Genomic DNA, 13,905 nt, shown 5'->3' on the forward strand with positions numbered 1-13,905 from the left:
GTGATCCCAGCTACTCAGGAGGACTTCATTACCATTCTTAAGTCACCGATACCTGTTTTATGATGTTCGCCTTGGCACCTACATTTTACGTGTCATATCGCTTCTTGAATTTTGAGGCCCTATTTCTAAGTTATAATCCTGGAAGCTAATATTTAATTGTACTGTCTGGAGCAGTTATAAAAATCTCAGCACTCCTGCAAACATTTTGGAGATTATAGCTTTTAGTCTTTTTTTAGTAAATTCTTTTAGAAGAACCACTCTATCAGGCATACTGGAAGACTTCAGATGCAAACATACACACTGCAAAATATATTTATTTTATTTTTTTATTTTTTTGAGATAGAGTCTCGCTCTGTCTCCCAGGCTGGAGTGCAATGGTGTGATCTCGACTCCCTGCAACCTCCGCCTCCTGGTTTCAAGCAATTCTTCTGCCTCAGCCTCCTGAATAGCTGGGGTTACAGGCATGAGCCACCACGCCCGGCTAATTTTTGTATTTTTAGTAGAGGCAGGGTTTCACCATATTGGCCAGGCTGGTCTCAAACTCCTGACCTCGTGATCTGCCCAGCTTGGCCTCCCAAAGTGCTGGGATTAACAGGCGTGAGCCACCATGCCCAGCCCACAATGCAAAATTTCTTTTGAAAAGCACTGTGTCAGTTTACATTGTTTAACCATTTCAGTTTGCTTACAGGCTTTTATTTAACAGGTATAGAGCTGACTCCTGCTCTTTTAAAATTTCCATATTTATTTGTATTTATTTCCTTTTTTGATTTATTTGTGCATGCCTCTGTTCATTAATCTATTGGGATCTTGGTAGTCTTTTTTTATTTTGATGTTTGAATTTTTGTGGAAAAAAGTCAAATTTATGCTTTAAAATTATTGATTAAATCAATAATTTTATTATTGATTTTTCATGGAGCCTTTTATCTCAGTGAATTACTCATATAGTATAAATGTTATATTTAATGCAAATTTAGAAAATTTTTCTTCTTTTTAAATTAATTACCAATAGCTTGCTTGTTTATTTGAGCCTGTTACTCTTGCTTTATCTTTTTCAGTTACTTTACAGGTACCTAATGGATTTCAGAGTTTGAGGTTCTTGGCATAGTTCTTTTCTGTGGTATTCTCTAAGCAGTTTTAAATGTGTAGTTTCTGATGTTTTTCTCATTCTCTGTCTCTTCATTACAACATCTGTATTTATCACTTCAGTACACTATTCTACATAATCACATGGCCATGGTTTCTCCCTCCTTCACTTCTCTTGGAAGGCCATATTAGATTATTTTCAGATCTGCGGATTTCTGTTAATTACAGCATCACCAAAAGTCAAAATTAAAGAAAGTACTCATCAGATTTAGAAGTGAGATTTTTACAACATAAGTAAATGAGTCTTGGAGGCAGCAGTTTCTGTGGAGCGGCAGGGTTGTTGGGGAACAAGAGACAGTTTCTTTGAAGATTGCGAAGGAGTGGAATTTGAAAAAGCTATCATAGATGAATGTAAGGACTTTGTCTCTGAAGGGGAAATGAGGCCTGGTCACTGAAAGAATAATGGGTTGGATGGGTGGATTGTTTTTTGTTTCTTTTTTTTTTTTTTCCCCGACAGATCTCGCTCTGTTACCTAGGCGGGAATGCAGTGGTACGATCTCGGCTCACTGCAACCTCTGCCTCCCGGGTTCAAGCTATTCTCGCGCCTCAGCCTCCCGAGTAGCTGGGATTACAGGCACCCTCCACCACACCCGCCTACTTTTTGTATTTTTAGTAGAGGTGAGGTTTCACCACGTTGGCCAAGCTAGTCTCAAACTCCCGACCTCAGGAGATCCAACCGCCTCGACCTTCCAAAGTGCTGGGATTACAGGCGTGAGCCACCACGCCTGGCCCGTATGTTTTTTTAATGGGAGAAATTTTCAGCATATTTAAGTGCTACTGGAGAAGAACTAGTAGAGTAAAATATGGAAGCAAGGAGGAGCAGATAGGCTGTGTGTGGTGTCTCATGCCTGTAATCCCAGCACTTTGGGAGGCTGAGGCAGGCAGATCACAAGGTCAGGAGTTTGAGACCAGCCTGGCCAACATGGCAAAACCCTGTCTCTACTGAAAATACAAAAATTTTCCAGGCATGGTGGCACACACCTGTACTCTCAGTTACTTAGGAGCTGAGGCAGGAAAATTGCTTGAATCTGGGAGGTGGAGGTTGCAGTGAGCTGAGATCACACGATTGCATTCCAGCCTAGGTGACAATGTGAGACCCTGTCTCAAAAAAAAGAAAAAAAAAAAAATGGAGGGGCAGTTAGGTGATGTGGGGAGATCCCTGGAAAGCAGGAAGGTATGGTGAGATCTGGGATACAGGAAGGAGGAAGGACTGACCTTGGCTCGAGAGACATGACTCCATAGAGAGACAAGGGGAGGAGGAAGTGAACACGCTGTCCTGTTGAGCGCAGGAACTCATGCCTGTAATCTCAGCACTTTGGGAGGCCAAGGAAGGAGGATCACTTGAGGCCAGGAGTTCAAGACCAGCCTGGGCAACATAGTGAGACAAACCCTTACAAAATATACAAAAATTAGCCAGGCGTGGTGGTGCACACCTGTAGAGGCTGAGGTGGGAGGACTGCTTCAACCAGGGAGTTAGAAGTAACAGTAAGCTGTGATTGTGCTGCTGTGTTCCAGCCTGGGTGACAGAGCTTGCTCTGTCTGTGCAAACCTTATTAAACATCAGTGTTTTGAGTAAAGTATCTTGCTGATACAGGTGCACAAAGGAACTAATTTTAGCCACTGAAACATCCACGTTTATCAGTGACTGCTGAACGTTAACCTAGCTCTTGGAAGTAGTAGGTTCTCTGGATATGGAAAGAATGTCTTTTTTCCTATAGATTAATTCGTACCAAGCTGAAATCCTGTGGGCACTGAGAAACCTAGAAAGATCACCTTTCTTCTCAGGCTATGAATTCACAGGAAGAGGAAGGTGAAGATGGAGTTAGCTGCATAACCTGCTATCCAATTTCATTAAGAATATTGCCCAGTTGCGACCGGGTGCGGTGGCTCACATCTGTAATCCCAGCACTTTGGGAGGCCGAGGTGGGCGGATCAGTGGGTCAGTAGTTTGAGACCATCCTGGCCAATATGGCAAAACCCTGTCTCTACTAAAATTACTAAAATTAGCCGGGCGTACTGACTTGCGCCTGTAGTGCCAGCGACTCGGGAGGCTGAGGCAAAAGAATCGCTTGAACCTGGAGCTGCACTCCAGCTGGGGCAGCAGAGCGAGACTCCATCTCAAAAAAAAAAGAAAAAAGAAAAATGAAAAAGAATATTGCCCAGTCACGTTGGCTCACGTCTGTAATCCCAGCCCTTTGGGAGGCTGAGGTGGGAGGATCACTTGAGCTCAGGAGTTTGAAACCAGCATGGGCAACATAATGAGACCCTCATCTCCACAAAAAATACAAAAATTAGCTGGGCATGGTGGTGTGTCCCTGTAGTCCTAGCTACCCGGGAGGCTGAGGTGGGAGGATCGCTTGAGCCCAAGAGGTTGAGGATGCAGTGAGCCATGATTGCCCCACTGCACTCCAGCCTGGGTGACAGAGTGAGACCCTGTCTCAAAACACACACGCGCGCACACACACGAGAACATTTAACATGATACAGGTATTTGCAAGTGCCATACTGAGAGGAGACCCTCTTCGTTCAGTGGAATGACTGATTTCCAGTCTCCTTCCTTTGAACCTTCTTTGCCAGCTCTTCCTTCCCTAACCTCCTCCACTTTTCTGCTTGAATATTTTTCATCCCATCCCGGTACTGTAAAAGTCCCTTTACAAAATCATGGATCCCTAGCACTTGTCAGTTTCACTTCATTATCCCCTCATTTTATTTCTTCAAATTCAAGGAAGAGCTCATTTTTTCATTCTCCCTCTGTTATTTCAGGTTATGAGTCCAGGGACAATATGGAGCTCATAGTGAAGCAGATTTCTGATGACGCTGAATCACACTGGGTGGCGCCAGAACACACCGAAAGGAGCCTTCCCCAGGATCCAGACTTTGCAGAAGTCAGTGACCTTAAGGGCATGGTACAAAGGTGGCAGGTCAACCCCACCGTGGGGAAATCAAGGCAGAATCCTTCCCAGAAAAGGAATCCGGACGTGATCACAGACCTCAGCCCTAAGCAAAGCACACATGGTGAGAGAGGGCACAGATGCAGCGATTGTGGCAAATTCTTCCTCCAAGCCTCAAACTTTATTCAGCATCGGCGCATCCACACTGGAGAAAAACCGTTTAAGTGCGGAGAATGTGGGAAGAGCTATAATCAGCGGGTGCACCTCACCCAGCACCAGCGGGTCCACACGGGGGAGAAACCCTACAAATGTCAGGTGTGCGGAAAGGCTTTCCGGGTGAGTTCCCACCTGGTTCAGCACCACAGTGTCCACAGCGGAGAGAGGCCTTACGGCTGCAATGAGTGCGGGAAGAACTTCGGTCGCCATTCGCATCTGATCGAACACCTAAAACGCCACTTCAGGGAGAAATCCCAGAGATGTACGTGTGAAGAGTTTATATCCAGGGGATAAATGGAGGCAAAAAGCAAAAGGTGTTTTATTAGTGCAGTACAGCAGGATAGATGCGTGGTGATACTGGGAGGGGTAGGCCGAGGCAAAGGTTATCGTTTGTTTGGTTCTTATTTATTTATTTTTTGAGACAGTCTCACTCTGTCACCCAGGCTGGAGTGCAGTGGAGCGATCTCGGCTCACTGCAACTTCCGCCTCCTCGGTTCAAGCGATTCTCCTGCCTCAGCCTCCCAAGTAGCTGGGACTACAGGCACGCACCAGCACGCCCGGGTAATTTTTGTGTTTTCCGTAGAGACAGGGTTTCCCCACGTTGGCCAGGCTGGTTTTGAACTTGTGACCTCAGGCGATCCACCCGCCTTGGCCTCCCAAAGTGCTGGGATTACAGGCGTGAGCCACCGTGCTGGCTGTGCTCTCAGCTCTTAGTGGTTCCTTCTGGTAGTTCCATATTTTAAAATACTACTACTATTATAAGTTGGCTCATCAATTATAGATGTTATCCATTGACTTTCTATGGTAGTGAGGATTTGGCTCTCTTATATGCTTTTCTCTCTTTCCCTCATTACTTTACTTATTTTAAAACAATAGCCTGGGTATAGTGGCTCATACCTGTAATCTCAGTGCTTTGTGAGGCGGCTGAGCTGGGAGGATTACTGGAGGCCAGGCGTTCAAGACCACCCTGGGCAACATAGCAAGACCTTTTCTCTACAAAAAAATTTAAAAATTACGTGGGCATGGTGGCACGTGCCTGTAGTTCCAGCTCCCCAGAAGGCTGAGGCGGGAGGATCTCTTAGCCCAGGAGTTCAAGACTACAGTGAGCTATAATTGTGCCTGTGACTAGCCACTGCACTCCAGCCTGGCCAACAGAGCGAGACTTCTTCTCAAACAACAAACAAACACAAACCCAATAAAATAACAGTAGTACAGGAAGCTTGGAGAAAATAAAAAGAAAAAAATAAATCACCCGTAATCATATCACGCTAACTAATAGAACTGTTATTATTTAGAATGTTTCCTTTGTTTTTTCATAAGTCTGTTTTATGTAGTCATACTCAGAATTAAATGTTAAGCGTACACATTTTCCAGTGCTGTTCAGCCCTCCTGTTTATTTCTGACAGGCTGCCATTGTGTGGTGGCATTGTAATTTCCTCAACTGTTCCCAGTTGCTGAACTTCAGATTTTTTCTCTTTTCTCCTGATAACTGTTTATGCCCGTGGCTTTTTCTTTTTTTCTTTTCTTTTCCTTTTTTGAGATGGAGTTTCACTCTTGTTGCCCAGGCTGTAGTGCAATGGCAGGATCTCAGCTCACTGCAACCTCTGCCTCCCAGGTTCAAGCGATTCTTATGCCTCAGCCTCCCGAGTAGCTGAGATTACAGGCATGTGCCACCATACCTGGCTAATTTTTCTGGTATTTTTAGTAAACGGGGTTTCACTATGTTGGCCAGGATGGTCTTGAACTCCTGACCTCAAGTGAGCCACCATGCCTGGCCAGTATTTTTAAACATCTGTTCAAGTGACAGTAAATTTATCTGTGAATGAGATCATCGTAAACTGTGCTGTGAACTTAAAGGCCCTTACTAATATTCTTCAGATGATTCTAAGACCAGCCAAAGTGCTTTTCTTTTTTTTTTTTTTTAAATTCTGCCTTTGATGGTTACAGCCACGCTGCATCTTCCACCATGGTATAGAAGTCAGTAAAGTGTCTTTAAAGTTCTGGGTTGAGCTGAGCTATCCTCTCAGCTAGTGTTTTCCCATTCTACTTGATGATTCCCTCATTTGGGAAATCCACCAATAGTGCTTTGGACTTGAAAAGCAATCGCTTTAAAAGTTACCTGTTGTTTTATACCTTCCCTGCAATTGTTTCTATGGCTAGTTTCCCAGTGAGTACTCACTTGCCTCCCCCAATTTTTGTTTCTTGGGGTTTTTTTTTTTTTTTTTTTTTTTTTTGAGATAGGGTCTTGCTCTGTCACACAGGGTGGGGTAAAGTATCAGGATCTCAGCTCACTGCAGCCTCCACTTCCTGGGCTGAACTAATCCTCCCACCTCAGCTTCCTGCATAGCTGGGACTACAAGTGTTCACCACCACACCCAGCTAATTTTTGTATTTTTTTTGTAGAGAAGGGGTCTGACTCTGTTGCCCAGGCTGGTCTCGAACTTCTAGGCTTAAACGATCCTCCAGCCTTGGCCTCCCCAAGTGCTCGGATTTATAGGTGTAAGCCACCATGCCTGGTCCTCCCTCATTTTTTGGATCAAAGGGGGAATACATGTTTTGCACATCCAGCCATATTATTGAGAGTCTCTGTTGCTAGTTGCACAGGATCTGCAGTGAGCTGAACAGAGATACAGTCCATGCCCTCATGGAGTTGATGGTCTGGTGGGGGTAGGAGATAGTAAAGGTGATGAGCGTTCCCAAAGGAAAAGGATGACGTGCCGGGGGAGGAAAACTGAGGCTAGAATGTTGGCTAAGGGTGAAGGGGGCAGGGATTGCTGTATCGCCCACCCTCTTGACAATGCTTCTGTTGGCTCATTTTGCCTTATTTCCTGACTCCTAGTCAGATATTCCCTGACTCCAAACCCTCTTCATCATCCTTTGCTCCCATTCTTCCAGTTTTTGTCAGTTGTCACCATCCAGTTGTGTATTTGTTTTTTGTTTTTCTTTTTTGAGATGGAGTCTTGCTGTGTCACCCAGGTTGGAGAGCAGTGACATGATCTCGACTCACTGCAGCTTTTGCCTCCCGGGTTCAGGCGATTCTCCTCCCTCAGCCTCCTGAGTAGCTGGGACTACAGGCACCTACCACCATCTCTTGCTAATTTTTGTATGTTTAGTAGAGACAAGGTTTTACCATGTTGGTCAGGCTGGTCTTGAACTCCTGACCTCAGGTGATCCACTTGCCTCAGCCTCCCAAAATGCTGGGATTACAGGCACGAGTCGGCCGGGCGCGGTGGCTCAAGCCTGTAATCCCAGCACTTTGGGAGGCCGAGGCGGGCGGATCACAAGGTCAGGAGATCGAGACCACAGTGAAACCCCGTCTCTACTAAAAATACAAAAAATTAGCCGGGCGCGGTGGCGGGCGCCTGTAGTCCCAGCTACTCAGGAGGCTGAGGCAGGAGAATGGCGGGAACCCGGGAGGCGGAGCTTGCAGTGAGCCGAGATCGCGCCACTGCACTCCAGCCTGGGCAACAGCGTGAGACTCCGTCTCAAAAAAAAAAAAAAAAAAAAAAACAAAACAAAATACAGGCACGAGTCACCACACCCAGCCTGCTACATTTTCTTTATCAACTCATTGCTCAACGGGCACTTAGATTGGTTCCATATCTTTGCAGTTGTGAATTGTGCCACAGAAGACATACGCTTACAGTCTTTTTGGTGTATTGCCTTTTCCTTTGTGTAGATATACCCAGTAGTGGAATTGCTGAATCAACTGGCAGATCTACTCCTGGTTCTTTAAGAAATCTCCATACTGTTATCCACAGAAGTTGTATTAATTTATCTCTCACCAGCAGTGTATAAGCGTTCCCTTTTCACCACATCCATACCAACATCTATTGTTTTTTGACTTTTTTTGAGACAGAGTCTCGCTCTGTTGCCCAGGCTGGAGTGCAGTGGCACAATCTTGGCTCACTGCAACCTCCGCCTCCTGGGTTCAAGCAGTTCTCTGTCTCAGCCTCTGGAGTAGCTGTGATTACAGGGCACCCACCACCATGCCCAGCTAATTTTTGTATTTTTAGTAGAAATGGGGTTTCACCATCTTGGCCAGGCTGGTCTTGAACTTCTGACCTCGTGATCCACCCACCTCAGCTTCCCAAAATGCTGGGATTACAGGCGTGAGCTACCTGTACCCGGCCTTTTTTTTTTTTTTGAGATGGAATCTTGCTCTTTTGCCCAGGCTGGCATGCAATGGCGCAGTCTTGGCTTACTACAACCTCCGCCTCCTGGGTTCAAGCGATTCTCCTGCCTCAGCCTCCTGAATAGCTGGGATTACAGGCGCCTGCCACCATGCCCAGCTAATTTTTGTATTTTTAGTAGAGATGGGGTTGCACCATGTTGGCCAGGCTGGTCTCGAACTTCTGACCTCAGGTGATCCACCTGCCTCGGCCTCCCAGAGTGCCAGGATTACAAGTGTGAGCCACTGTGCCCGGCCTTTTGACTTCTTAATAATGGCCATTCTTGCAGGAGTAAGGCAGTATCTTACTGTGGCTTTAATTTGCACCTCCCTGATTATTAGTGATGTTGAGCATTTTTGTCATGTTTGTTGGTTATTTGTATATATTATTTTGAGAAATGTCTCCATGTCATTTGCCTACTTTTTGATGGGATTTTTTTTTTCTTGTTGACTTGTTTGAGTTACTTGTAGATTTTGGATATTAGTCCTTTGTGTGATGCATAGTTTGTAAATATTTTCTGCCGTCCCGTGGCTGTATCTTGCTCTTTTCATCGGAAAATTCCAAAAGTTTGTTGTTTACATTCCTGTTGGCATCAAGTACACACACGCGTCCAGCTCTGTTACTCCTGTTACATCATAGTTTCATCTGATGATCATTTTTTATGACAGTTTATTTTTCCTTTATAAAATAACTGATGGGCTGGGCATGGTGGCTTAAACCTGTAATCTCAGTACTTTGGGAGGTTGAGGCGGGTGGATCACCCAAGGTCAGGAGTTTGAGACCAGCCTGGCCAACATGGTGAAACCCCGTCTCTACTAAACATACAAAAATTAGCTAGGTATGCCCATGCATGCCTGTAGTCTCAGCTACTTGGGAGGCTGAGGCAGGAGAATCGCTTGAACCCAGGAGGCCGAGGTTGCAGTGAGCCGAGATCACGTCACTGTACTCTAGCCTGGGCGACAGAGCAAGGACCCATCTCAAAAAAAAAAAAAAAAAAAAAAAAGAACTGATGACATTTGCACTTGCTCTTTATTTTTTTTAGGCAGTGACAAAAGAAGTAAGAACACAAAATTAAGTGTTAAGAAGAAAATTTCAGAATATTCAGAAGCAGACATGGAACTATCTGGAAAAACCCAAAGAAATGTTTCTCAAGTTCAAGATTTTGGGGAAGGCTATGAGCTTCAAAGCAAGCTGGATAGAAAGCAGGGAGTTCCCATGAAAGAGATAGTAGGACAACCCTCTTCAAAGAGGATGAACTACAGTGAAGTCCCTTATGTCCACAAAAAATCCTCCACTGGAGAGAGACCACATAAATGTAACGAGTGTGGGAAAAGCTTCATTCAGAGCGCACATCTTATTCAACATCAAAGAATACACACTGGGGAGAAACCATTCAGGTGTGAGGAATGTGGGAAAAGCTACAACCAACGCGTGCACCTAACTCAGCATCAGCGCGTCCACACAGGTGAGAAGCCCTACACCTGTCCTTTATGTGGGAAAGCCTTCAGAGTGAGGTCCCACCTTGTTCAGCATCAGAGTGTGCACAGTGGGGAGAGACCCTTCAAGTGTAACGAATGTGGGAAAGGCTTTGGGAGGCGTTCCCACCTGGCTGGACATCTGCGACTCCACTCCCGAGAGAAAGCCCACCAGTGCCGTGAATGTGGGGAAATCTTTTTTCAGTACGTTAGTCTAATTGAACATCAGGTGCTCCACATGGGTCAGAAAAATGAAAAACATGGTGTCTGTGAGGAAGCGTATAGTTGGAACTTGACAGTGATTGAAGACAAGAAGATCGAGTTACAAGAGCAGCCTTATCAGTGTGATATCTGCGGAAAAGCCTTTGGTTACAGTTCAGACCTCATTCAGCATTACAGAACTCATACGGCAGAGAAGCCCTATCAATGTGATACATGTAGAGAAAATGTTGGCCAGTGTTCCCACACCAAACAACATCAAAAAATCTACTCGAGCACAAAATCCCATCAATGTCATGAATGTGGCAGAGGCTTCACTCTGAAGTCACATCTTAATCAACATCAGAGAATCCATACTGGTGAGAAACCTTTTCAATGTAAAGAATGTGGAATGAATTTCAGCTGGAGTTGTAGCCTCTTTAAACACCTGAGAAGCCATGAGAGGACAGATCCCATAAATACCTTAAGTGTAGAGGGGTCTCTGTTGTAGAATAGCTCTGAATTTTAGAGAAGCCTTCCTGGAGGGAAACCGTACTCCTATAATGAGCAAAGTAACAACTTCAAGCATTTTTCCAGCATAAACATCAAAATCACAAATAGGTTGAAATCCTTTAGTTAGAACTCAGCCTTTAGGAACACCGGGGAACTCACAATAATAGATATCTGCTCGTGTTCCCCACTGAGAAATGCTTTAGTTAGCATCTTCATGCTTGGGAATCTAGACAAGAAGAGAATCCATGGATGGACATGGTCGAGGAATTCCGAAAGCCTTCAGATGACATTCAGTCTTCACTTGAAACTGAAAACTGACACTAGGAACAGGCTCATGAGTTCAGTAGAAGTAAGCTTGATTTGTAGCTTCTGCCTCGTTTGATGGCCTATCTATCCAGGGAAGCGCACAGTAAAAGACTTCTTCAGCATGATGTCTGTTTTGGTACCTCAGCAATTAATCTTTTCTAGAAATTATTATTCCAACCACTAGAATACCCTACTCACTATTCCCACTTTGAGCATTAACCCCTTTGAAAAGAAACGGACTTAAAGTATCTCTATTTTGGCAAAATTCGGGTTCAGGGGCTGGATGGTATGTGTTTCTGCTGCCTTATTTAATCTACCACTTCTCTGTGAAACACTCTACCTTGTTTTTGGTTTGATTCTACTGACGTCAAGGTTTAGCCAGTAGAAGGTAGAGTTAAATTTGTCAATTCAGAAGAAACTGTGCTGGTCAGTCACATCTTAAGGCGAAGGGAGAGGGACCTTAGGGGAACAGAGAAGACAGGCAAAGCTGTGGACTGTTTGATCTTGTATTACCCACAGGAATGAGAGCAGCTAAACCCATAGAAGGAATTGGACCAAGGTGAATTATGAGTCCTGGCCCCAGCAGTATGTGTGCTGACTCCTGGGTGCCCCAGAAATAGAGCTCTCCCATGGAGTGGTGATACACAGCATGAGTTTCAGTTTGCATTGCAGCTAGGATTGAAAGGAATCAGTCATGAGCAGGCAGGCAGAAGGTCCTGTTAGCCCTGCCTTCCAGGAAGGTCGGGGTGGGAGTTTTGAGTGGGAAAGAGATGACATGCACGAAGAGAGTTCCCCTGAGCCTGTTTGCCAGGGACAGTGAGTGAGTGCTCTTGGGCACTGCTCAGGCCCTGCTTCTGCTGACTTGCCTGGCTTACAATAAACGCCTAATAAATATTTGTTGACCGTATGTGTCGTACACTATGGTACCCTGTCCAGTCCCCTCTACCAAGCTGGGACCCCTCAACTCTTCTGCTCTGAGTTTGGGCCGCAAGTGCTCACAGCTCTTGTTCTCCAGAAACTGGAGAATTACCCTCAGGAGATGAGAGACATCTCACCTTACCCAGGAGGCACCTCCTCTCTACAACCCAATGCCTGGTTCATTTGATTAAAGCAGGGAAAACCCCAGGGTGCTATGACTGCTCCGGCACCCTTGGATCAGGCTAAACTAGACTTTTTCTGAGCCTTCATCCATGCTCAGCTCTCTCCCTTCTCTATCCTGTTTCATTCCCTCCCTCAAAGGCGTTTCCTGAATAAATCACACTGTCAATCACATGGTTCTGAATCCCTGTCTCAGGCTCTGCTTTAGAGAACCTGATCTAAGACATTTGGTGCCACGAGTGGTCCTAGGAAGCTGCTGTGAGAGTGGATTGTGGAGTTGGTCACTCACCAGGAGGGAGTGAAGACCGCCATCACTGTTAATAGTCCTGGCATGTGGTACCTGTCCGGTCACTAAGTCGTTCATTTGGAAACTGGGATAGGATACAGGTGGAAAAGGATCTATTGACTTGTGGAGGTTTGGGACTAACAGGAAAATAAGGATTATGGAATTGAGTGGCTCTTGCTGAAAGTTACTGACTCCTTGAAGAGAAAAAAATGACAGGGCAAATAACCACCAATTTAATGCCAAGTGTGTGTCAGAGGACCTTCTTGGTAGCTTTTTAGTATTTTTATAGACAGGGTCTTGCTCTGCTGCCCAGGCTGGAGTGCAGTGGTGCAATCGGTTCACTGCAGCCTTGACCTCCTGGGCTCAAGTGACCTAGCCACCTCAGCCTCCTGAGTAGCTGGGACTACAGGCACATGCCACCACGAGTGGCTAATTTTTAAAAAACATTTTTTTTGAGTGATGGTATCTCCCTATGCTGCCCAGAGTGGTCTCAAACTCCTGGGCTCAAGTGATCCTCCAGCCTTGGCCTCCCAAAGTGTTGGGATTACAGGCATGAGCTACTGTGCCTGGCCTTGGAATGATTCCTGAAAGCTTAGAAAAGTCAGTGGCCCACATTAAATGAAGTAGAGATGACAAAACCATGGTGGACTTAACAAAGGGATCCAAAGATTCATACATAAACTAGGATGGAACTAGAAGATAAGACCAAACAACCCACCTTCAGTTATGTTCCTTAGGAGGGTCTGGAGAGCATTCTGTTTACCAGGGTTCCAAGGAATGCCCTGATTGGGGGGCCATCAGCATCACTGAGAAGCTTGATATTGGCTATCCTCGTTTGCAGGGGCTGATTATTACATAATGTCACCCCAGACCATTCAGCCAGAGGTGCAGCAGTGGGCATGTGGCCATGGGGACCATTGTTTCTTTTTTTTCCTTTTTGAGACAGGGTCTCGCTTTGTCCCCCAGCCTGGAGTGGAGTGGCACGATTACAGCTCACTGCAGCCTCAACTTCCTGGGTGCCAGTGATCCTCCCACCTCAGCTTTCCAAGTAGCTGGGACCAGAGGCATGTGCCACCATGGCTGGTTCACTTTTGTATTTTTGGTAGAGACAGGGTTTCGCCATGTTGCCCAGACTGGACTTGAATTCAGGAGCTCAAGCAATCTACCCATCTCAGCCTCCCAAAGTGCTGGGATTACAGACATGGGCCACCTCACCAGGCTATTTATTTTCTATTTTTGGTAGAGATGGGGTCTCACTATGTTGCCCAGGCTGGTCTTGAATTCCTGGGATCAAGGAATACTCCTGTCTCTGCCTCCCAAAAATTACAGGCATGAGCCATCATGCTTGGTTCGTACACTCTTTAAACCAACAGCCATTAAAGGTGCTGTCTTTAATAGGCAGAATAAGGCTGGGCATTGTGGCTCATGCCTGTAATCCCAGCATCTTGAGAGGTCAAGGCAGGTGGATCACTTGAGCCCAAGAGTTCAAGATCAGCCTGGGCAACATAGTGAGATCCTCCCTACTCTGCCCCACCCTCTAGAGAAAATAAATTAGTTGGGTGTGGTGGTGCATGCATCTGTTCCCAGTTACTTGGGAAGCTGAGGTG

The 13,905-nt window shown here is 45.6% G+C and overlaps 1 protein-coding gene and 1 long non-coding RNA gene across 18 annotated transcripts in view; both read left to right on the forward strand.

Annotated features, from left to right (window-relative positions):
- Positions 1-11,819, forward strand: part of ZKSCAN5 (zinc finger with KRAB and SCAN domains 5) — a 29,517-nt gene extending 17,698 nt beyond the window's left edge. For all 17 annotated transcript variants that reach the window (XM_074034464.1, XM_065540947.2, XM_074034454.1 and 14 more), the window contains 2 exons: positions 3,907-4,512; positions 9,465-11,819. In XM_074034464.1, the coding sequence (XP_073890565.1) occupies positions 3,927-4,512; positions 9,465-10,606 (1,728 nt within the window). In that variant the 5' untranslated portion in view covers positions 3,907-3,926 and the 3' untranslated portion in view covers positions 10,607-11,819. The remainder of the gene's footprint in view (positions 1-3,906; positions 4,513-9,464) is intronic.
- On the forward strand, positions 6,458-8,948 carry LOC141409829 (uncharacterized). Its single transcript, XR_012432228.1, has 2 exons — positions 6,458-7,459; positions 7,776-8,948. It is a non-coding gene; the product is annotated as an uncharacterized lncRNA (long non-coding RNA).
- Positions 11,820-13,905: the final 2,086 nt, after the last annotated feature.

Source organism: Macaca fascicularis, chromosome 3, assembly GCF_037993035.2.
Source record: "Macaca fascicularis isolate 582-1 chromosome 3, T2T-MFA8v1.1".
Classification (NCBI taxonomy): domain Eukaryota; kingdom Metazoa; phylum Chordata; class Mammalia; order Primates; family Cercopithecidae; genus Macaca; species Macaca fascicularis.